General features: G+C 54.6%; 2 protein-coding genes across 2 annotated transcripts; one reads left to right on the forward strand and one right to left on the reverse strand.

Annotated features, from left to right (window-relative positions):
• Nucleotides 1-948: 948 nt before the first annotated feature.
• Nucleotides 949-3,422, reverse strand: LY6H (lymphocyte antigen 6 family member H). Its single transcript, XM_003422397.3, has 3 exons — nt 3,341-3,422; nt 2,599-2,718; nt 949-2,365 (listed from the first exon to the last, which is right to left on the reverse strand). Exons 1-3 carry the CDS (start codon nt 3,405-3,407, stop codon nt 2,130-2,132), a joined length of 423 nt encoding a protein of 140 aa, XP_003422445.1. The 5' UTR covers nt 3,408-3,422; the 3' UTR covers nt 949-2,129.
• LOC100677324 (protein VASP homolog) lies at nt 3,406-15,352 on the forward strand. The gene is made up of 6 exons (XM_010601740.2): nt 3,406-3,921; nt 4,025-4,321; nt 14,155-14,225; nt 14,325-14,430; nt 14,481-14,656; nt 15,286-15,352. Exons 1-6 carry the CDS (start codon nt 3,406-3,408, stop codon nt 15,350-15,352), a joined length of 1,233 nt encoding a protein of 410 aa, XP_010600042.1.
• The last annotated feature ends 7,149 nt before the right edge of the window (nt 15,353-22,501 follow it).

Raw genomic sequence — 22,501 nt, forward strand, 5'->3', positions numbered from 1 at the left:
TACCCCCAGGACACCCTTGGGGGCTCCTGTTTCTAGGGCTCTTTGCTGAATCCAATCTCCTGTCTTCTCCGAACTCTCGGCTTCTCATCACGTCCTCCCCTTGAGTGAGCGGTAACTTCCAGGTCGCCCCACAAACTGTGGCCCACCCTCCGCTCCCCAAAGCACAGGACACAGGCAGAGGGTAACACACTTTACTGAGGGGGGGGTGGGGTACATCGCAGAGCAGCAGAGCAAGTGGAAAACTGGACGGGAGGCGCCCCCTGAGGAAAAGTCCCTCGGTGTTTCCACCAGCAGGAAGGTGACATCGGTCTCCGGTGAGGGCACTAGAGCCCCTTGTCCTGCACCCCATGCCCCTCCATGGCTCCAGAGAGGAGCCCCTGGCAGGAATGCCACAGCCAGCACTTAAAGCAATCGCTTTTCTTTCGGAGGAGTCCAGGGGAGAGCATGATCCCAGGGCTGAGTAGTGGCCCCAACCTGGGACAGCCATAGGGGTGCGGGAAGAAGGATTGGCCACAGGGCAGAGCCAGGGAAACCTCAGGGTCACAGGAGCCACAGTCAGAAGACCCAGGACATGTGCGGGGGCGGGGGGGGGGCGCTGGCCAGGGGCAGTGATGAAACGGAAACTCCAACTAGAGCAGGAAGGGCCAGGAGAAACAGCACCTGAAATTTACCTGCAAGGGGGTCCTCCCCTCCCCCTCCCCATCCCACCCCATGCTCGGATGCATTCTGTACCGGACCCTGCTCCCAGGACTGGCCTCCAGACCCTGTCTGCTGAGTAGAAAGAACCCAGTGGCAGATGGAGACACCTCAAGGTGAGGGGTCCAGTTAAGAGGCAGTCTGGCCACAGGAGGTCCCCACTTCACCCAAAGCAGCCCCCAGCCATCCTCAGGCAGCCAGGGGCCCAGAGAGGCTGGCCCCGAAGCCGATCACGCTGGGGGCTGAGCGTGAGATAGCAAGTGAGAGCAAGAGGCTTATACATGGACACATCTGTGTGTCTGTGCGTGCATACGTGTGCAGGGCACTGTGGGGTCAGAGGGTGTGTGTGGGTCGGGGTGTGCACACACGTGTGTGAAGGTGGGCACCAGGTGGTGTGTGTGCAAGCACACTACCATGTGCCCATCTGTGTGACCATGGGGCGTGCATGCTAGTGCACACCAGGTCTGTGCTGTGTGACGCCACCGTGGAGGGCATGTGCATGCAGAGCCTGTAGGCACGGGTGTGGACGCGTGGTGCAAATGTGTGTGCACTGGGGGTGTGTACTGGGTGTATGTGTGATTGTACACCATGTGTATTTGCAGCACTAAGTATGTGCACTGGGTTTGTGTGTGTACACTGGGGGTGTGTACTGGCAGTGTATGCGCGCACTGGGTTTGTGTGTGTACACTGGGGGGTGTGTACTGGCAGTGTATGTGTGCATTGGGTTTGCATGTGTGTGTGTACTATGTGTGTGCACTGGGTGTGTACTGGCAGTGTGTGTGCACACCAGTGTGTACATTTGTGCATGTGCTAGTGAAAGTCTGTCCATCCAGGTGCACCCACTATGCTCACACACAGTTGTAACGCCTCCCTCTTCAGTCCCCTCCCCAGAATCTTGTTCATCTCAACTCCCCCTATCCCAGGTGCCCCCAAACCTTACCAGGCAAGTCCCCTGGCTCCTGGTGGCCCAGGAGCCCCGGCACGCTGTGCAGTGCAGCCTCAGGTCTCAGGTGACTGCTGCCCCTGGCCCCTGCCTGTGCTCTCAACCCATCACTGCCTGCTCCCTACTAGGGCTCTCCTGCCCCAAGCCCTGCCTCAGACCCCAGCCTCAGGTCTCAGAAGTGACTTTATTTCTCCACAGATGATGCCTTCCACCAGGCTGCTAGTCTTAGGCTGGCTCAGGCTTGCTGCCTCTCAGAGACCCCTGTCCTCTCCCCCAGGGCCCCCACCTGGATACCTGGTTTCCTGGAGCTGTCCTGCTGCTGGGGACTCAGAGCTGGTGGAGAGACAGGGAAGCCTCTTGATTCGGGGAGGGGCAAGAGCCACAGGCTGTGGGGCCAGCCCAGGCTGCCCCACTGCAGCTGGGCCAGGCTAGGGAGGGGCAGGGACAGGTTCAGGGGGACACGCTCAGAAGCCCTGCGGGAGTGGGGACCTCAGGGCCCAGCCCAGAGGAGGGCAGGCCCCAGGCTGAGGAGGAAACCCCCAGCCAGGGCCCAGGGGCTGCCCCCAGCCCCCGCTGCCCCGTTGCACAGATCCTTCTCACAGCAGTCCACATCCACTTTCAAGACCCCGGTGTTGATGAATCCCATCAGATAGTCTGAGAAAAAGTGACGCTTCACGAAGTCACAGGACGAGGCACACATCTTGTTCACAGAGTGGTCCTTCCTGCCTGGGAGAGAAAGGAGGCTGGGACAGAGGCTCTACATAGGCCCCCTGTAGCTTTCCCAGCACCCAACCAGGGCCCTTCAAATCAGTGGAGGAGCCTGGACACCCTCGCCACCCCTAAATATACAGAAAGGGCCACTGAGGGACAGGGAGGTGCAGGTACCCGCCCACTGCCACTGAGCACAGCCAAATCCTGCCCCAAGCCAGGGGGCTCAGGGGCACCCGGTTCCAACTCACTGCTGCTGGGGTCAGTGATGCGCACACTGGCACAGACGGTGTCCGAGGGCTGGCACTGCTTCGGGGTGCAGTGGCTGGAGTTGGTGGTCAGCGTGCAGTCCTGGCACCACAGGCCATGAGCTAGGTTGGCACAGGGGACATGAGCAGAGGGGACACCTAGGCCTGCCACCCCACCCATTGCTGCAGCAGCTCCACAAGACCACTTAAGTGTGGGAGGCCTGGGCATCCGCGCATCAGCTGGCCAGGGCTGCAAGGGCACCAGGGAGAGGCAGAAGAGCCTGTGCCACCTGGTGCCTGGGGGGCTGCCCCTGGGACACTGGGAGCCCCTCCCTGCATCTCTCAGGCACCCCTCCCACCTTTGGCTCCTCCTGCACAGGCTTCCCCTGAGCACACATCCCAGTGGTTCAGGGCTCCCTAGTCAGGAAGGTGGACACAGGACTTTGGAGAGGCACATGGGGGCCTTCGAGAAAGTGACCCAGGCCACAGCCGGCCACCAAGGAAGTGAGGCCGCTGTCCTGGCCCAGAGCCACAGGTGCCCGGCTGGGAGGGAAACGCAATGCCCTCTGGCGCTAGGAGGGACCGCGTGGGGAACAGAGGGGGTTGACCGAGGAAGGGCCGGACTGGGGGCATGAGGTCGCGAAGCCTCGGATCCGGTCGGAAGTGCTATGGGGGACTGGGCGGTTCTCACTGTTGTCTCTCTCCCGAGAGGCCTCAGCCCCCTCCCCCGGGCGCCCCCACTCACCGGGCGCTGACCACAGCAGGGCAGCCAGCAGCGCCAGGCCGAGGCCCTTCATGGCGGCGGGCAGCATGCTTGGAAGGGCCTGGGAGAGGGGCGACAGGCCGGGGTCCTCGGGGTCGCAGGCCTGGGGGAGACGTGGCGTCAAGAGGCAGCCGGGGTCCCCCCCCCAAGCTCAGGACCCTGCCAGGCCCCCCCCTCCTCCCTGGACTCCAGAGGGGGTCGGCCTGCGGCTGCATAAGCCCCACCCCCACCCGTCCCCGGCGGCCAGCATCGCAGCATCCCTCCGAGAGAGAAGGTCTGCCCCTCGGGCGATGCCCCACGCCATGCCCCCACCTCGGCCATGCCCCCACTCGGGCCTCGGAGCCCGGGTGCTGGGCGCGGGGGCTCCCTGCTGCTGGGGGGCCGTGGGTGCTTTGAGAGGGGAGGGTAGGAGCAGGTGGGCGCGGGCCCTACCTGCCGATGGGGGAGGGGCACGCCACGTCGCACCTCACCCTCGGGCTGGGGTCCCGGAGCCCCGGGTGTCCCCCGCCCACACCTCCGTCTGGGCGCTCACCGCGGATCGGGGCGTGGAGTGCGGGCCTCGGGTTCGGGGCGCACTTACATCCCTCGGGTGTGCGCACTCAGGGGCTCGAGCAGTAGCGAGGGAGCGTGCCCTTCGGTCTCCCTGCGGACCGGAACCCGGTGCAGCCTCGTCTTTCGGGGGACGCAGCCGCAGACGCGGACCCCGAGCGAGGGGCGGGGCTCGGGGAGGGGGCGCTGGTCCCGGCGGTCGCGGTCCCGGTGCCTCTTACCCCTCGCCACCGCGCCCGCCCACCCTTGTCCTCCCCCAACCTTCCCCTCCGGTCCCCATCCCCACCCCCCAGCCCCCTACCCCGGCGCGCGGGATCCTTCCCCCTTGCTCGGCTGCGATCCCCTCGGAATTTCTCGGAAGAACGTTTACTGCGAAAGGCAGCGAAACGCACAAAGACGCAGAGAGGCGGGGAGGTACCAGGCGCTGGGGCGCGCGCAGGTCCCCTGCCGTGGGGCCCCTCCCCTCCCAGCCTCATCCCCTCCCACAATCACCCATGACGACCTCCAGTAGCAGTCCCAGCCCAGGGGATTTATGCCACCAACCATGCCCACAGCCAGAAGACCCAAATCTTGGCCAGGGCATCCGAGGCCCTCTGCCACCTGCCCTGCCCGCTGCTCGGCTTTGTCTCTCACCCTTCCTACACACACACACACACACACACACACACACAAGCTTTCAATGTGCTGCGTCTTTGAACTTGATGTTCCCTGTGCCTGGAATCCAGAACCAGGCTGGGTATGGTAAACTGCCCTACAAGAGGTGAAGATTGTTTCTTTCCTTCATTCATTCATTTCTCCTAGTCCCCACTGTGGCCAGCACTGCCCTAGCTCCATGAGAAGACAGATGTGGTCTCCACCCTCCTGAATCCCAGATTAGCAAGTGCTTACCAATAGGATCGCATTGCAAGATGTCACCATAATAGCTAGTACTTACTGAGCACCTATTTATTATGTGTCATGCACTGCCCTAAACACGCTTACAGTATCTCATTCCAGTCTCACAACAACCCTGCTGTGCAGGTGGTTTTATTATTTCCTCCTTACAGATGAAGAAACCATGGCACAGAGAAGTCGAATGCCCTGGCCAAGGTCACACAGTGAGCATCAGGTGTTGGAACCCAAACTCGCCACTCCACCATGCTGCTTTCCGGACCGCCAAAGAAGAGGAACAAGAGACCATAGTGGGATCTGGTTTGGTTTGGGGGTGGGAAAGCTGCTCTGAGGAGCACTGAGGGTGCAAAGGGCAAGATCTGGATAGTGGCTCAAAAGCATTCTCTTCAAAACATTGCAGAACTCTCAAGAAAATAACAGAAATCTCCAAACTTATACTCCATAAGTAAAGAAGGTAAGAGAAAGGATTAGTCAATGGAAAACCCAGTGTACTCCTGTGCAGTGTTGGGTCAGACCTCAGTCTCAGGTCTTGAGTCCTGGCGTGGGTGCTCCCAGAAGAAGAATCTGAGACAAGAGTTCCAGTGCAAGCTGTGTATTTGGGCAAGCAGGGAAGTGATTTAGGGCAGGCAAGGATGCTGAGCTGGCTACCATACTGGGGAACTGGAGCTTAACGCCACAGAGAAACTCTGGGAAGTGGTGTAAACCATTTATTTCATGTGCGCAAGGCTCCCAGTGCATGCTATGTCAAATACCAATCTCACAATGACCTCACCAAAGGGGTGAGGGAACTGTAACCGGCTGAACTGGACTAAGATCCAGTCAGGTCCAGGTCCCTGATGGGCGCAGCCTGTCTGAGCAGAGAAATGGACACGGCTGTTAAGGCAAAGTGAAAGCACTTATTTAGTTGGCCAAGTAAAGCAGCATGCCAGGACTCCAGTCACCAATGCAGCTACCCAAAACTGGGTGGGGGTCAACTTTTATGAGGTCATTGTAGTAAGCAGAATCAAGAAGTTATACATATTCATGCTTTTTTGCTGATTATTCATTGTGGGGCAGGGCTAGGAATTGGCACAGAAGTGGCTAAGGGACCCTTTGCTTCTGAAATGGGCCCAGATACCGCAGATGACATAAGTCTGGTGATTTTTCGTTCCTTGGCATGAGTCTTTTTGTTCCTTGACATAAGTTTTCCGATTTACCTGTGCTTGTCTGGTGGTCTGGTGCTGGTTTTTCTTGGGATTTGTTTATGACCTTTACTTGTGGAATTACCCTGAAGTTAAAACAGTGTAAAGAATAGGGAAGTGGTTAGACATAGACAGTGTTGATCCGAAGCACTGGTATAGCCTGCTCCTATGGTGAGTGCAGGAGTGTGGCTTAACAACCATCTCAGACTGGGATATCTTTACAGCAATTCCCAAGATTCCTTAAGGGCTGCTTTTGGAGGTGTCAATTCTTTAACACTTTCAGCTTGCCACTTGCACAATGCAGGCAGAGTGGCCTTTCTCAGGAATGGAGTTGCAGACACCCACCATTGGAAGTCATGGTGGAGCACAGGGTAGGGGTTAAGGATTTGGGGGAGGTACTGACAGTCACAAAGTTGGAGCAGAGGGACACTAAACCACAGTAAGCTGAGCCCTCCAAGAGAATCAGAGTGGTTCCAAGTTGGTAGCACCCCTCAGTACAAGCAGAAGAAAGGTGAATCCTCTCTGGAGGAAAGCAACTCCAATTTAGGGCCCTAGGGTTCTCACAGATTCAGTTGAATCAAATATAAGTTGCAAAAGAAAGAAGACTCCAAAGTGAGGTTCGGCAGAAACAACGGCATGCAAATTGAAGCTATCGAAAATAGAATACAAAGTTGATATGTTTAGTATGTTTAAGATACATCCAAAGAAGGAACAAAACCCACTGCCGTCGAGTCGATTCCGACTCATAGCGACCCTATAGAGAAGGAACAAGGCGCTATCAAAAACAACTACACCTATCAGAAAAGCATACATAGATTTCATATATCTGGAATGTTCAAAACTGGCAAATTCGTAGAGACAGAAAGTAGAGTACTGGTTCCCAGTGGCTGGGGGAAGGAGATAGTGACTGTTAAGAGGTGTGGAGTTTCTTTTGGGGGTGATGAAAATGCTCTAAAAAGTGACAGTGGTGATAGTTTGCAACTCCATGAATATCCTAAAAACCATTGAATTGTAGAATTTAAAGTGTTACCTTTTATAGTATGTGAATTATACCTCAATAAAGCAGTTATTTTTTAAAAAGCTCAGGATGTGGGTTAAGCAGCAACCTAGACACAGCTGAAGAAGGAATTTGTGAACTGGAGAATAAATTTAAAGAAATTATCCAGAAGGCAGCCCCAGAAACAAGGAGATGGAAAATAGGAAAGAGAAATTAAGAAACAGAAGAGATAATGGGCAGAGATCTAATATAAATCTGACTGAAGGCCAGAAGGAAAAAATATCAGTATATGAAGAGATAATGCCTGAGAATGTTCCAGAACTAGTGAAAGACGTGTAACCACAGAGAGGCAAAACATATACTAAATAGGATAAATGAAACGTCACATCTAGATATGTTGTAGTGAAATTGCAGATTACTAAAGACAAAAGAAGATAGTTAAAACAACCCAACAGAAAGGCAGGTTAATTATAAAGAAATAACAATTAGATTGACAGCAGAATTTCAACAGCAAAAATGAAAACCAAAAGACATCAAAATAGCATCTTTTAAAGTGCTGAGAGAAAATAGCTGTTAAGAATTTTATGCATCATTTTTCAAAAATGAGTACAAAGTAAATTTTTCAGACACTTAAAAGTTTAGATAAATTAAATTTTTCCAGATAAATAAAATTTCAGAGAAGTTGAGAGAGTTTGCCACTAATAGCCTTCCATTAAATGAACTTCTAAAGGAAGCAAGCTGTTCAAGAGGAAAAAATATTCCAGAAGGAAGGCCTGGAATTCAAGAAGGAGTAGCGAGTGAAGAAATTGGCTTATAAGAAGGGAAATCTAAATTAATGTCTTATAAAAAAATAAAAATTAATATGTGAAGTTTAAAAAGACATAACTAAAGCACTAGACAACAATAGCATTTAAGACAGGAGAGGGTGATCAGAGTTCAAGGGTGTCGTGAATTGAATTATGTCCCCCAAAAAATGTATCAGCTTGGTTAGGCCATGTGTGGTTGTCCTCCATTTTGCGATTTGCCTGTGTGTTATAAATCCTAATCTTTGCCTGTGGTTAAAAGGGTTAGGGTGGGATTGTAAAACCACCCTTACCAAGGTCACCTCCCTGAGCCAACGTAAAGGCAGTTTCCCTGGCGTGTGGCCTGTACCATCTTTTATCTCTCAAGAGATAAAAAGAAAGGGAAGCTAGCAGAGAGTTGGGGATCTCATACCACCAAGAAAGGAGCACCAGGAGCAGAGCATGTCCTTTGGACACAGGGTCCCTTCGCCTGAGAAGCTCCTCCACCAGGTGAAGATTGAGGACAAGGACCTTCTTCCAAAGCCGACAGAGAAAGAAAGCCTTCCCCTGGAGCTGACGCCCTGAATTTGGACTTGTAACCTATTAGACTGTGAGAAAATAAACTCTTTGTTAAAGCCATCCACTTGTGGTATTTCTGTTATGGCGGCACTAGATGACTAACACAAAGGGTTCTGAGGCTCTTGCATTGCTTAGGAGGTGGCTGTAATAATGGTTAACTTTAGACTGTGTTCAGATGTTGAGTATACAGAGTAAAGTTTCGAGGGTAAGCACTAGAAAGGCACAGGAATGAGCACTGCACATGGGAGAGTCAACACTTGCAGAGGCTGGAGATAGAAAAGACCTCAGCATGTTCAAGAAATGGAAAGAAGGTCAGCGTGCCTGGCCTTTGGTGAGCCATGGAGACAGGGAAGTGGGAAGTACAAAAAAGAACAAATACCAGACCCCACGCAGGTTTTAAATCATATTACAGGTAGTAGATGGTGTCCTAGGAGTTCAGCGTGCAAATTGGGAAGACTTTGTGATGCAAGTAACAAAACGCACATCCAGAAGTGACTCAGGAGGGATTTGCTTTGTTCTCACAATAGAGCAGAGAGGAGTGGTTGCTGGCAGGTGGGGTGGGGGTGCTTGTAGCTTCCTAAAGTCAGGACTCTGGGTCGACTTTTTTTATTCTCTTGGCCTTGCCCTGGCCATCAGAAGATGGCTGCAGGATCTTCATGTGAAGCACCCTCACGTGACTATCCAAGGCCAGCAGCAGGCGAGGCATAAGCTGGGCTTCTCCTCATGGGCATCTCACTTTCCACGGAGAAGAATCCCTTTTCCCTAGCCAACCTTCCTTACTCCTCATTGGCCAGCACTATGTCACTTGACCACCTCTGGCTACAGGAGGTGCGCAAGTTAGCGCCTAGGTTTTCTGGCTTCTGTTAAGGGGGACTGGCAAAGAAAAAGCAGCATTCTTGAGAATAGCTCTGAGGTAAGTGATCAGAGATGTTTGCAGCAATGGGAAACTTGAAGTGTTGAAGGGACAGACGGGCACCATTGAATCACACTCCAGAAGATACCTCTGTCTACTAAGTGGAGAATGGACTGGAAGGTTCTAGAATGGAATGGGGAGGCCAGCAAGGAGGATGGTGGCTAGAACCAGGGAGATGGTAGAGGAAATGGAGGAAATGCATGGATTCACAAGACTCAGTGGCATCTGCTATGGCACCCTCTCCCAGTTTCCTGGGTCAGGAAGCTGATGGGTCTATAGACAGGAGCAGCTGATGTGAGAGGAACATGAAGGATTTGTTAAGTTCAAGGTCCTTGGAAGGCATCCAACATGAATTGTTCAGTCCATTGGGGGTTCAGAAGAGAAATATGGTCTGGAGACATGAATGTGGACACTGCTGGCACAAAGAAAAGAACAGACGTGATTGCTAAGGAGAAGTGGAAAGACAGGGGAAGGGGCCCCCAGCCTCATTGCCAGGAAGTGCTGCTGGTGGAGTCCAGCCCTGGGCGTGGAGGACTCAGAGTCTGCTTGCTACAGGTGTAGCACAAACCGAGCCCTGATGCAGGTGCTTGGTGAGAGATTGGTGTGTCCCCATTGCATCTCATTTTATCTGCAGCCACTCTGAGTCCGGGAACTATCTGTCTGTAGTTCTCTCTGTCATGCACATGAGTTGGCTGCACCCATGTGGGCTGGAGTCCAGTGAGGGTTCAAATAAGCAGACCCCTTCCTTCCTCTAGTTCGGTTGTCCTGCGCCCAGGCCCCTTCATGCTACCCCCTTCCCTGGACTCAGAGTTGCTGGAGATAGAATGAGGCACAGTGGTCAGCTTCTTCCAGACCAGCATCTTGTGGACATTTGTACCTCCAGCGTCAAGTGCAGTCAGGATGCACAGCCCTGCTGAGTTAACATCCCTACCCGTACCCCTGGGGCTGGGGTCAAGGCAATCCCCCATCCCCGGGGTTGGGGTCAAGACAATCCCTTCTCCTGGGGCTGGGTTCAAGGCAACTCCTTCCCCTGGGGCTAGGATCAAGGCAAACCCTCCTGACCCCTGGGGCTGGGGTCAAGGCAACCCCTTCCCTTGGGGCTGGGATCAAGGCAACTCCTTCCCCTGGGGCTGGGGTCAAGGCGAACCAAAGAGTGCAGAGGAGTAGCACCCTCCACAGTCCTGCTCCATCCTGCCACTTTCTCCCACCCTCTCACCCTTCCCCTCCCCCTTTCCTTCCTCTAGGCCTTTGCTGGTGCAGACTCTCCCCCTGGAGTATCTACCCCACCCCCACCTTCACAGCACCTGTTCAGTCCATACTGGTGGACAACTGCATGCAGTCAGGCACTGTGCCGGCCCTCAGGTGACAAGCCCTCTAGAACTTATACTCCAGTCAGGAGAGATAGACAAAAGACAGGGGACAGGCAGACAAATAGAAAGGTGGTTACAAGTGCAAGTTCCTGAGGTGGGAGAAGGCCAGGAGTGTGCCGGGGTGGAGCCCAGTGATGGAGAAGGAGGCCAGCTGAGACCAGGAGGGTGGCGGGGACGGGTCTGCAGAAAGGGTTTGGATGCTATCCTAAAAGCCACAGGGCTGGGAAGGATTAGAGGCAGAGCAGTCCCCATCCAGCCACCATGCTGCCTCCTGGGGCAGGGGGGAAGAGAGACAGACTGTCCCCACTGTCCTGCCACAAGGCCAGCCTTGTCCCTTTCGGTCTACTGGACTCGAGTCCCTGCACAGGCTTGGGGTGGCTATGGTGGCACTTGATGGGTCCCTGCTAACCACAGTCAGTCCACTCCTGGGGTCTCTCTCTGCAAAATTTCTGATCAGAGACTTGGGGATCCCTTCCATCCCAGTTTAAGGCAGGCCACATCTTCCAAAGTCGAGGACCCAGAAAGTGAGAGGCATCTAAGATGGCCCCCATGCTCTGCGTCCCCTGGTGGGCTCATCCTTGGTGATGCCTGCCCCCTTGAGTGTGGGCTGGACTACTCACAGGATTCTAAGGCGTGGAGTAAGGCAGGCATGAGGAGCGAGCACTTCCAAGATCTGTTCTCAAAGGCCTGTGCCTTCATTCCAGGTGTGCGTTCCCTCACTCACTCTCCAGTTCTATCACTCTCTCTCACACACACTCTCCGGCTCTCACTTGCTCTCTTTTTCTCCCTTGCTCTCCCTCTTTCACTCTTTCTCATTCTCTCTCTTTCCCACGCACTCTCTTTCTCTCTCGTCCTGTCTCTCACACACACTCTCTCTCCCACTCTCTTTCTCTCACCCTCTCACTGTCTCTCCTTCTCTGTCCATCTCTCTCCCCCTCACTCTCTTTCTCTCGCTCTCTCTCACACACACACTTTCTCTCTCTGTCTCTCACACACAAACACTTTCTCTCTCTCTCACCCTCTCTCTCATTCTGTCTTGCATCACTCATCCCAGGAAAGCGGCTGCCATGTTGGGGGGCAGCCCTGTGCCTCTGCCTGTGTGACAAGGGGCCACGCCGCCAGCAACCCCATGAGTGAGCCTGGAAACAGACCCCTCAGTCGAGCTCTCAGATGAGACCAAAGCCTGGTGACTTGGCTGCAGCCTAAGGGACCCTGAGCCAGCGGCCCCAGAGGAGCTGTGCGGAATCCCTGACCCACAGAGGCTGAGACAATAGATGCTTGTTTCAAGGCATTAAGTTTATGCAGAAGAGGGTAGGTGGGCCTGGTTTGGGCATAACGAGGGGCAGGGCAGGGAGCTGGGGGCCAGAACCTGGGGCCCGGGCTGTCCCGGATGGGCTCAGGGGACGCCAAAAGGCTGCACTGACTTGGCGGATGTTTCTTCTGAGCCAAGCCCCACACTTCCCCCATGCCAGCTCAGTTGTCAGGGAAACCGAGATTCCTAACCCGGTTTCCGAGCTACTTTGCCTCCCTCCCAATGCACGTGGGTTGTCTCACCCTATCAGGATTTTTGAAAACAAAAATAACAAGCCTGGCCGTGATCTGCAGATAAAGGGCTCTATTAGGGTGAGTAGACAAGAGCAGCGCTGTGTCGCCATGTCCATGTGGCTCTTCAGTCTGAGCCGTGCCTGCAGAGTGGTCCAGAGGCCTGGGCACCCTCCACCAGCCTAACCTAGCCCAGACGCTGTTTGCAGGGGCTTGGGCAACAAGGGCACAGGGGCTGCACCCTGCCTGGCAGCAACCAGATGGCCATGGCCCAAGTCTCATGTTTGTGCTCGGGGTCATAGAACGATTGGCGAGCCCAGGGTCTGTGACGCCCCTCTTCCCCACTGGCTGCCTTGTGTCCAGAGGGAAGCTGAGAGAAGGCCCCTGGGTCAGGTTCCGACGGCCAAAAAGGGGTGAAGTCTGGGGTCATACGGGACACACTATGAGCTTTCTGCCTTGTGCTCTTGGTCGATGCCATTAGAATCCCTCTGAGAGCGTGGAGGTGGCGAGCTGCAGAAAAGATGCAGGAATACATCAAGCGACAGCTAGAAGAAAGCCGGCGTGGCTGTGCCCATAGTAGTCGGAGTCTTCCAGGGAAATGGAGTTACCAGAGATAAAAAGGGCCACTTCCCCATGACACAAGCTCGGTCTGCAGGAAGATGCTCACCTTAAGTGTTAGGAAAAATGGCTGACATTAACCAGCCATGCCTTCATCTCAAGAAGTTAGAGAAAGAACAATAGCGATAATCTAAAGAAAAAAGGGGGGAAATAAAGATAATTGCAGAAATGAATGAAACAAACTAAACAATGGAGAGGGTGGCTGAAGCTAGAGGCTGCTCTGCTCAGCAGGACATCTGTTGGGGAAGGAGTGGAAGAGTAGGGCAGTCTGGCTTGGTGCTCAGCGCCACCGTCAGAGGACACATCCTTCCTGTCGCTCTGCTCTGCCTTCAGCCAAGTGGGCTTCACCCCAAACCCAGCTCCTGCTGGGCCACACCCTGGCTGTGGGGACTCAGGGTGGTCATCTGCTTCCTTGTGTATAGGCGGAAGCCCCCATCAGTGGCTCCTCACACGCCCTTGTACAGACCCCCATTGGGCACTGTGTTGTCAAGGAGAGGGGGTAGGGATTTGGGGAGACAACTGTGTTCACTATATATGAGACTTTTTAATAATTCAACCTAATTTCAAATTAACGCTGATGGCAGAGTCCCCGGGTGGCAGAAACAGTTAACGCACTTGGCTGCTAACCGAAAGATAGGAGGTTCGAGTCTACCCTGAGGCACCTCAGAAGGAAGGCCTGGTAATCTGCTTCCCCAAAATCAGTCATTGAAAACCCCACAGAGCACAGGTCTATGCTGACATACACGGGGTTGCCATGAATTGGAGATGATTTCAAGACAACTGGTTCTCAGCAGATACCAGGTGGCAAACCTAATATCCATTAATCCCTGGGATCATGTGTCTGTCCCTGGGGAGGCTTAAGTGGCACTGAGGCACCAGGGGGGGCCCTGCTGGGATGCCCCATATGTCCCTGGGGTGGTCCGGAAAGCATCACTCCACCCAGGCCTATCTGCAGCCCCCCAGGTGGGGACCACTGTTCTCAGGTTTCTTGAACATGTCTGTGATCCATTGGGGTTTCTCTAGGGTCCTGGAGACAGACAGCCAGGCTGGAAAGAAGGGGCTGAGGCTGGGATACAGGCACAGTGGAAGCCAAGAGTATTAGTACCAGCCGTTTTCCAATATTTTTACTTCTCCACATTCCCTGGTCCGGATGTATGTCTCTGACCCCACTTCTCCTCCAGGGCCTCCTTCTACCCCTGCCATGAACGCACGCAGGCCCCAGCACTGAATCTGCGGCACCAGGATAGTAACACTCACCTGTAAATCTGCACCTGGCCAGCAGGCCAAGCAGGAACCTGGGCTCAGTTCCCAGTTCCCTCCTGCCGGCCCCCCCTACTGCCCTCACCACCCTCCATTCTCCCACCTCACTGCCAGGTACCTCAGGGCTGGCCTCCCACTGCCTGGTCACCGGTGAGCACCTTCCTGGTGCCCGCGGACAAGGTGAGGTGGGCGTGGTCCCAAGCCACCCATCCGCCCCCACTCCGCATGGCTGGGAGAGGTCCACCCCCACCCGCCTGGGCGCCCTTTCTGGGTCCCTTCTGCAGGGGAATCCCCAGGTTCCTGCAGGCCAAGCCCACTGAGCCCAGCATCCCAGCCCTCTGGGGCCCTTCGCTGTCCGCAGCCCTAAAGGCAGATGGGCCACGGGATGGGGTCTGCCACTTACTTCACCCTCCCCCGAGCTGTGATCTCTGCTCCACCAGCACACCCAGCATGGGTTCAGCCTGCTGATGCTGCCTGCCTGTGACCTAGAGCTGCAGGGCCCCAGCCCCACCGACAGCGGGCCACATGCAGGAGGGGATGGAGGCAGAAGCCAGGGCCCCATGAACAGTGGCCTCTTCCCAGGTCCTCCACCTGCCGAGAGCTCAACTCTCTCCCGGTATGGTGGGAGAGCTGGTGAGGTCCCGCCCCAACTGTGCCTAGGGAGAACCAAGGGGCCACCCAGACCCTAGACCTTCCAACACCCGCCTGGTGTCCTCTGTTCTTGGGAGCTGCCAGAGGCCACACACACACACACACACACACACACACACACACACACACGGGCCCTCCCCCCAACGGCTTCTTCCTAGAAGGGTCAGGGGCCTTGGCCACCCAGCTGGGTGTTAGGATGCAGTGTGTCCAGGTCATTTATACACATTTATTCACAGGCCTGGGCTGAGACACTGGGACAAAGAGGTGGAGACCCCATCCCCCGCCAAGATGCAGTGTGCCCCCGCAGCCCAGCCTGACATTCCAGTCTGCCAAGAAGCAGGACTCCAGGGGCTCGGAGGCCAGCTGAAAGGGACCCTCTGTCAGGCCTGGCCGGGACACCAGAGAGCACAGGGTGGGCACTCAGCCCTACAGGCTGGTGCTGGTGGAGGTGGAGGGGAGGGGGCGGGGGAGCAAATGCAAACCCTGGGGGAGGGGAGGCAGAGGCAGGAGCTAGGGAGTCTGGGGGCCCCACAGCCCTGGGGGTGAACAGGAGCCCCCAGACCAGCCCCTGGGAGCAGACCCCCTCCTCTGCAGGCCCTCCTCTGGGGGTGCGGGTGAGAACTTCCTACACACAGATGAGGGCACCAGTAGGATGTGGTAGAGGTCAGGCCACCTCAGTGGTGCCCACGGCCCCGAACTAAGGTGGAGAGGGTGAAAGGTAAGAGCAGGTCACCCGGGCAGGCCTCCAGCTGACCCCGTCCGCTCTCCCCCGACATCTGCAACTGGCGAGAAGTCACAAGTGCCGAGAGGTGTCCTGAGGCCTGGAGAGGCTTGGGACGGTGGGGAGGCGCAGGGGGCACCAGCACCTCCCTCGCGGCCTGGGAAGAGACAGACCTGGGGGCTTTGGGGACACATGGGAGGCCCTGGAGACCTGCCACCAGGAAGCTCCTGCTGTGGCAATTATGGCTAAGATAATTGTCTGGTAAAAACCCCATCGAGTCGATTCTGACTCATAGCAACCCTATAGGGCAGAGTAGAACTGCCCCATAGAGTTTCCAAGGAGTGCCTGGTGGATTTGAACTGCTGGCTTCGTGGTTAGCAGCCGTAGCACTTAACCTCTAAGCCACCAGGGTTTCCAATTGTCTGATACCGACCAAAAAAAGCAAAAGCGGTTCAGCCGCGGTGTGCTATCCTAGGCCACCAGGTGTGCGGTTGTGTGCCGAGAAGCCCAGGCCGAGACCAGAAAGCTGGCAGAGCCCCGGGAGAGGCCCGGGCACAGAAAGGGGAGGCGGAAGGGCAGAGGGCCAGGGCCCAGAAAGGAGCTGAGCCTGGAGCACTCCAGTGAGGCGGACAGGACTTTCTTGAAGCCGAGGACTCTGTCTGTTAATGACACTGGTGAGGGAGTGTGGCCCTCTCCTACCGCCTGGAGGAGAAAGTATTTCAGATCGTGTGTAGGGCTTAGAGCCAGAGTACACAGAGAACCCTCCAAACACAACGATAAGAAAACGAGCTGCTCAGATGTTCTGTGTTAACTGGATGAGAAGACACCTGACATCATCAGTCACTGCTGTTTTTCGGGGCCGTTGGGTCCATTCCCTCACAGTGACTCTTATATGACCAAGTAGAACAACCCCACAGGGTTTCCCAGGCTGTAGTCTTTATGGAAGCAGATCACCAGGTCTTTCTCCCAGGGAGCCGCTGGTGGGTTTGAACCGCTGACATTTTGGTTAGCAGCCGAGCACCTAACTGTTGTGCCACCAGAGCTCCTTAAAAGACACCATAAGAAAAGATAAGCCACAGCCTGAAAGAAAACATCTGTAAATCATCCATCTGCTGACGGACTTGTGTCCATAACATATAAGGAACTCTTCCTCTCAGTAACATTAAGAAAAACAGCCTAATTAAAAACTGGGCAAAAGATTTGAATAAAGAGTTCACCAAAGAAGTCAGATGAAGGCTGCTAAGCACATGAAAAGATGCCCAGCATCCTTAGTCATTGTTGTTGGGTGCCGTCGAGTCGATTCTGACTCCTAGCGACCCTGCAGGACAGGGGAGAACTTCTCCATTGGGTTTTCAAGGGTGTGACCTTTACGGGAGCCGACTGCCAGGTCTTTTCTCCATTGGAGGTGCTGGTGGGTTGGAATCACTGACCTTCCATTAGCAGCTGAGCATTTTAGCCACTGTACCACCCGGGGTCCTTCTTCAGTCATTAACCCGCTGCCCTCGAGTCGCTTCCGGCTCATAGTGACCATATAGGACAGGGTGGAACTGCTCCTTAGGGTTTCCAAGGATTTGAACTGCTGACCTTTTGATTATTAGCAGAGATCTTAACCACTTCGACACCAGGACTCCTCATTAGTCATTAGGGAAATGTAAACTAACCACAATGAGATACACTTCTTGCCCTTTTGAATGGCTAAAAATAAAAAATGAATGGCTGTTCCAAGTGTTGGATAGAGTGTAGAGCAGCTGGAGCTCACGTGTATGCCGGTGGGAACGTCAACCGGTGCGGCCACGCTGGAAACTGCTGGGCAGCTCCTTTTAAAAGTTGGGCATACACTTACCCTATGACCCAGCAATCCCACTCCTGGGCACTTCCCCAAGAGAAATGAAAGCTTATGTCCTTACAGAGATTTGTGCCCAAATGTTCCCAGCAGCTTCCTTTATAAAAGCCTAAACCTGCAAACAGCCAAACGTCCATCAACAGCCGCATTCAGAAATAAATTGGGCGCTCGCCGTGAGTTGGAATGGACTCAAAGGCAACAGGTTTTTTTTTCATAAAACAAAACACTTTTCAGCAGTAAGCCAAAACAAACTTGGTGCACACACCAATGGGGATGAATCTCCAAATAACCAAGCTGAGTGGAAGAAGCCAGATAGAAACAGTACAAATTGTATAATTCCATGCATAGAAAACTCTAGGAAATGCCAACTAATGCATAGTGACAAAAAGCAGCATATCAGTGCTTGTTTGGGGGCCGAGGGGGAAGCAAGAGTGGGAACCAAGAGGCATGAGGAAGACCTTCGTTGTGGCCATGGTCTCCTAACTGTATACGTCTGTCAGACCTTACCTAACTGCTCACGTTAAGCATGTGAGGTTTGCTGTGGGTCAGTTATGCCTCAATAGAGCTATTTAAAAAAAAAAAAATCAGCACCTCACCAAGAAGATACGCAGATGGTGAATAAGCATATGAAAGGATGTTAAGCTTCTTGGGTCGTTAACTAAATAAACCATTGCTGTCGAGTGGATTCCAACTCATAGCGACCCTATAGGACAGAGTAGAACTGCTCTATAGAGTGTTCAAGGAGCACCTGGTGGATTTGAACTGCTGATCTTTTAATTAGCAGCCATAGCACTTAACCACTACACCACCAGGGTTTCTAAATACAGAGTAGAACTTCCCCATAGAGTTTCCAAGATGCAGCTAGTGGATTCGAACCGCCAACCTTTTGGTTAGCAGCTGTAGCTCTTAACCACTGTACCACCAGAGTTCCTGGCACCTTAGGTTATTAGGGAATGCAAATCAAAACAAGGAGACACCACTACACCTATTAAAAAAAAAAAAAAAAAAAACACCTATTAGAGTGGCTAAAATCCAGAAGCCTGACAACACCAAAAGCTGACAAGGACGTGGAGCAACAGCGCCCTCACTCATGGCTGGTGGGAAGGGAAAATGGCACAGCCATGGTGGAAGGCAGTCTGGCCGTTTCCTACAAAGCCCGACAGTCTCAACTTTGCTCATTTACTCACGTGAGATGAAAATGTGTGTCCACATAAAAACCTGCACATGAATGTTTCCAGCAGCCGTATTTGTCATTGCCCAAAAGGGGAAGCAACCAAGATGTCCTTCAACAGGTGCGTGGGTAAACTGCGGTGGCTGCTCACAGCGGAGTTATCATCCAGCGATAAAAAGAAATGAGCTCTCAGCCACAACAAGACATGCGGGAACCTTCAACGCATGCGCTCTGCTAGGTGAAGGAAGCCAGTCTGGAGAAGCTACGTTCTGTGTGAGTCCAACTACACGGCATTCTGGAAAAGCCAAAACTACGGAGACAGTGAGAAGAGCAGCGGTTGCCAGGGGCACGGGGGGAGGAGGGAGGGATGACCAGGTGGAGCACTGGGCTTTGGGGGACAGTGAAACTGTTCTCTGCGTGTGGTGTATAATGTATAATGCCTCGGGAGAAAGGCCTGGTGACATAATTCAAAAAAAAACAGCCATTGAAAACCCTGTGGGGCACAGTTCTACTCTGGCATTCATGGGATCACATGCGTCAGAATGACTGGATGGGAGCTGGCTGGTTTCGAGAAGCCTCGGTCCCAGGCATGCCTGCCCCAGGGCGGTGAAGTAAACTCCCGCCTCACATGAAAGCTTTATTGCTGTTTTTATGGCAGACTCCCTTTTGTGGGCCAGTCTCAGGCCCAGAGAAGTGCTCAGGCTTGCTGAGGGGGTCCTCTGGGCTCGAGGGCCAGTCCAGTCCTGGTTTCATCCCCAGGGGGTGGCCCTGAGCCAGGACCTGCCTGCACACTGGCAACATGGCGAGAATGACTCAATCCCCTTCCAGTCGTGGCGGCCTGGGATGAGGTGTCTCTGTCTGGCTCACCAACTCTGACAAGGACAAAGGCGTGCAAGGAGAGGGGAGCAGAGGCCTCGGGGTGGGAGAAGCTGGCTGGGAACTTTCCAGGAGGACTGCCCGCCACAGCCACTATCAGGGGCCCAGTGTGAGCCCAGTGACTCCTCTCTGTCTGGGCTGCCTAGTGCAGCGGTGAGCCCCCACCCAGAGCCCCAAGATAGGCAGCCATCTGCCACAGATAACCAGTTCCTGAGACAGGGCTGAGGTGAGTAGCAAGAGCTGTAAAGTGTAGTGATACGCCGGAGATGAAGTGGAATGATCTCCTCCAAAGCCTGTTTCCCCCAGCTGGAGACTGGCTCACAGATTTATAGGGCAAAATCATGGGTTTCAGGAGCTAGTGGAATGTCGTTCTCTCCTGGGGTGGTTCCCATGAACATGGTCCCAAGGTATCATCTCATCTGCCCACGGGGTGACTGGTCTCCTGGGGTGGTTTCAATGGTCATAAGACTTTCTTAGATCATATTTGTTTTTACAGTCTGAAAAGGACATTAGCCATGAGTAAAAATTTTAACAAGGAAAAAGGAACTGAACAGTCAAGAATAAGTTTAGAAGAGAGAAAAATGGCTTATGTCCTGTTCGTGTCATGGCTGAGCAGCCTGTCCCAGAGGGACCTTCCAGGTGTGTGGCTTGTTCCTGGTCAGGTCCTGCCTGAGGTGCCATGGCCTGACCCATGGCAGAGTGTTCCCAGGAGGGGTGACAGCACCAGCCTGGGTGAAGTTTGTGTGGTGGTGTCCCACCACCGTCCCATGTGCGTCATGAGTCTCCAAGGTGCATACACCACCACAGAGGGAGGCACAGGACTTGGAGAGTGAAATGTCCTGCCCACAGCCACATGCCACAGCCAGGAGGCAGGTCAGCCCAGCCAGCCCGGCTCTGCAGCCCCCAGCTGTAAGCATCTGCTTGCTACATTCAGCAGTGGACTCGGCCCCTTTCACAACCCCACCTGAAACACCCCAAATCTTACGGGAAAACATTGTCTGGTCTGGTCCAGAGGTGAGGAATGGGGCCAGGCAGGTGCTGTCCCTGGCAGGGTCCCTCATGGGCAGGTGGAGGGCACATCCTGCCTAGAGCCCATCCTTGCCTCTGCTGAGAGGGAACTGGGTCCTGGCGGCTGCCAGAGGGCCAGTCTCTGAAGGGCAGTGTCTAGTTCCCTGCCTTGCCTGAGCTGGGCTCAGTCCTGTTGCCCTGGGCCGCTTCTCCTGTCCAGAAAGAAGTTGCTCCCTGCTTAGCCTCAGGGTGTCAATGCCCAGGCAAAACAGTCATCCATGCCTGGGAATGGAGCAGAGAGCAAAGCCCCTTCTCCATCCCAGGAGCAGGGGCCAGGCAGGTGCTGTCCCTGGCAGGGTCCCTCGTGGGCAGGTGGAGGGCGCATCCTTCCTGGAGCCCATCCTTCCCTCTGCTGAGAGGGCACCGGGTCCTGGCGCAGGGGAGAGCAGCAGAGAGAGACCCCTCAGGGAGCTGCTCCCTCCTCTGGCCACCCCAGAGGAGAAGGGCTGGACTCCCCTCTAACGAGGAAGCTCCTCCTTCTGCCAGAACAGTTTTCTCATCTTTCCAGGAGGAAGGGAGGCAGGTGTGAAGGCTAGCTCCTCAGCAGCCCTGCTGCAGCCAAGAGGTCACTCACCTGGTCCTGTGTCCTGCCTGGTGGTGGACACTTGTCCTCACCCACGGATGCCAGACCTTGGCTCCTCTGCCGGAAGCATCTGCCCGCCAATCTCCACAGGCATACCGTGCTCATCCTTCACACCCAGTTCCATGTGCCCCCTCCAGAGAGCCTCCCTGACACCCTAGACATGAGGAGATGGCTGCCTCATGGGGGGGGGCGGTTGGAGCACCATGTAAGTAAGGCACTGGGCACTGACAATGTCCCTGAGGACACGCCTTGATGTCCCCAGAGGGAGGGGGCAGAGCAGAGGCTTAGAGCCCAGGATGGGGCCACACGGCTTCCCAAGGGGAGCAGGGCCTGCAGCCCCCATGCTATGATGCTGCATGGGGGCTGCCTGGCTTGCTCCACCCCACCAACTCACCCCACCTGGGGCAGGAGAGAGTGCAGGGGCCGTGACCCCTTTCCACAGCTGACTCCAGCTCTGAGCCAAGGCAGCTACAGGAAAAGGAAATGTTTGTTACTCTTTGTCCCAAGAGATGGCCAGGCTTGGTCTGGAAGAAGGGATCCAGAGACCAGCAGGGTCCACGGGGGCGGCCAGCTGGCTGGGCAGGGCAGGTAAGGCCAGCCACAAGGCCCAGGGTCTTCATGCAGGTGAGGGGTGGGGGTAGGAGGGCACAGGGCTACCTTACAGGGCAGACTAGGGTGTGTGCCTGGCAGGGGAGGACAAGCTGGGTGCAGAAAGGATGGTGAAAACAGGATGAGGCCTGAAGTGGGCTGAGCTTGACCTGGTCATCTGTGGCCACCCCATGGGTCACCCAGCCTGCACCCTGCCCTGGAGTCTCAGGGTGACATGTCCTTCTGACCTTTGGGTGGGGAAGGCAGGGATCTTGTCACCCCAGTCCCAGGGGAGGGGGCTGAGCTTCCCACACAGTGGGCCACCAAGCCTGGCCTAGCCAAGTGACCACGTCTGTATGGCTGGGCCTATCCTGGGGTAGGTATAGGGAATAGTGTGTGCCTTCAGTGAAGGGTGGCCTGGTAAGGGAGTGTGCAGAGTTGGGGGCAGAGTAGGGGCTGGGCTTCTCAGCCTCAATTCCTTGTCTGTAAGTGAGAAAAATAATAGTATCTACCCTCCAGAGTTACTGAGGAAACCCCGGTAGCGTAGTGGCTAAGAGCTACAGCAGCTAACCGGAAGGTAAGCAGTTCAAATCCACCAGGTGCTCCTTGGAAACCCTATGGGGCAGTTCTACTCTTTCATTTAGGGTCACTATGAGTTGGAGTCGACTTGATGGCAATGGTTTTTTTTTTATTATCAGAAGGAGTCCTGGTAGAGTAGTGGTTAAGTGCTAGGCTGCTAACAGAAAGGTTGTCAGTTCAAACCCACCTAGCAGTTCTACAAGAGAAACACCTGGGTGTTCTGCTACCACAAAGATTATAGCCTAGTGTCACGGATTGAGTTGTGTCCCACAAAAATGTGCATATCAATTTGGCTCAGCCATGATTCCCAGTATTGTGTGATTGTCCGTCACTCTGTTGTCTGATGTGATTTTTCTGTGTGTTGTAAATCCTTCCTCTAAG

The sequence above is a fragment of the Loxodonta africana genome, chromosome 14 (assembly GCF_030014295.1).
Source record: "Loxodonta africana isolate mLoxAfr1 chromosome 14, mLoxAfr1.hap2, whole genome shotgun sequence".
NCBI lineage: Eukaryota > Metazoa > Chordata > Mammalia > Proboscidea > Elephantidae > Loxodonta > Loxodonta africana.

What these genes read in the sequence shown, in the direction of transcription:
- LY6H (XM_003422397.3), bottom strand. Translation starts at nt 3,407, where the DNA reads ATGCTGCCCGCCGCCATGAAGGGCCTCGGCCTGGCGCTGCTGGCTGCC. An exon ending in CCTGCTGTGGTCAGCGCCCG is followed by an intron (nt 2,719 to 3,340) that starts GTGAGTGGGGGC and finishes GTGCCAACCTAG; the next exon opens with CTCATGGCCTGTGGTGCCAG. An exon ending in CATCACTGACCCCAGCAGCA is followed by an intron (nt 2,366 to 2,598) that starts GTGAGTTGGAAC and finishes TTTCTCTCCCAG; the next exon opens with GCAGGAAGGACCACTCTGTG.
- LOC100677324 (XM_010601740.2), top strand. Translation starts at nt 3,406, where the DNA reads ATGCTTGGAAGGGCCTGGGAGAGGGGCGACAGGCCGGGGTCCTCGGGG. An exon ending in GCGTGGAGTGCGGGCCTCGG is followed by an intron (nt 3,922 to 4,024) that starts GTTCGGGGCGCA and finishes AACCCGGTGCAG; the next exon opens with CCTCGTCTTTCGGGGGACGC. An exon ending in AGACGCAGAGAGGCGGGGAG is followed by an intron (nt 4,322 to 14,154) that starts GTACCAGGCGCT and finishes CCTCACTGCCAG; the next exon opens with GTACCTCAGGGCTGGCCTCC.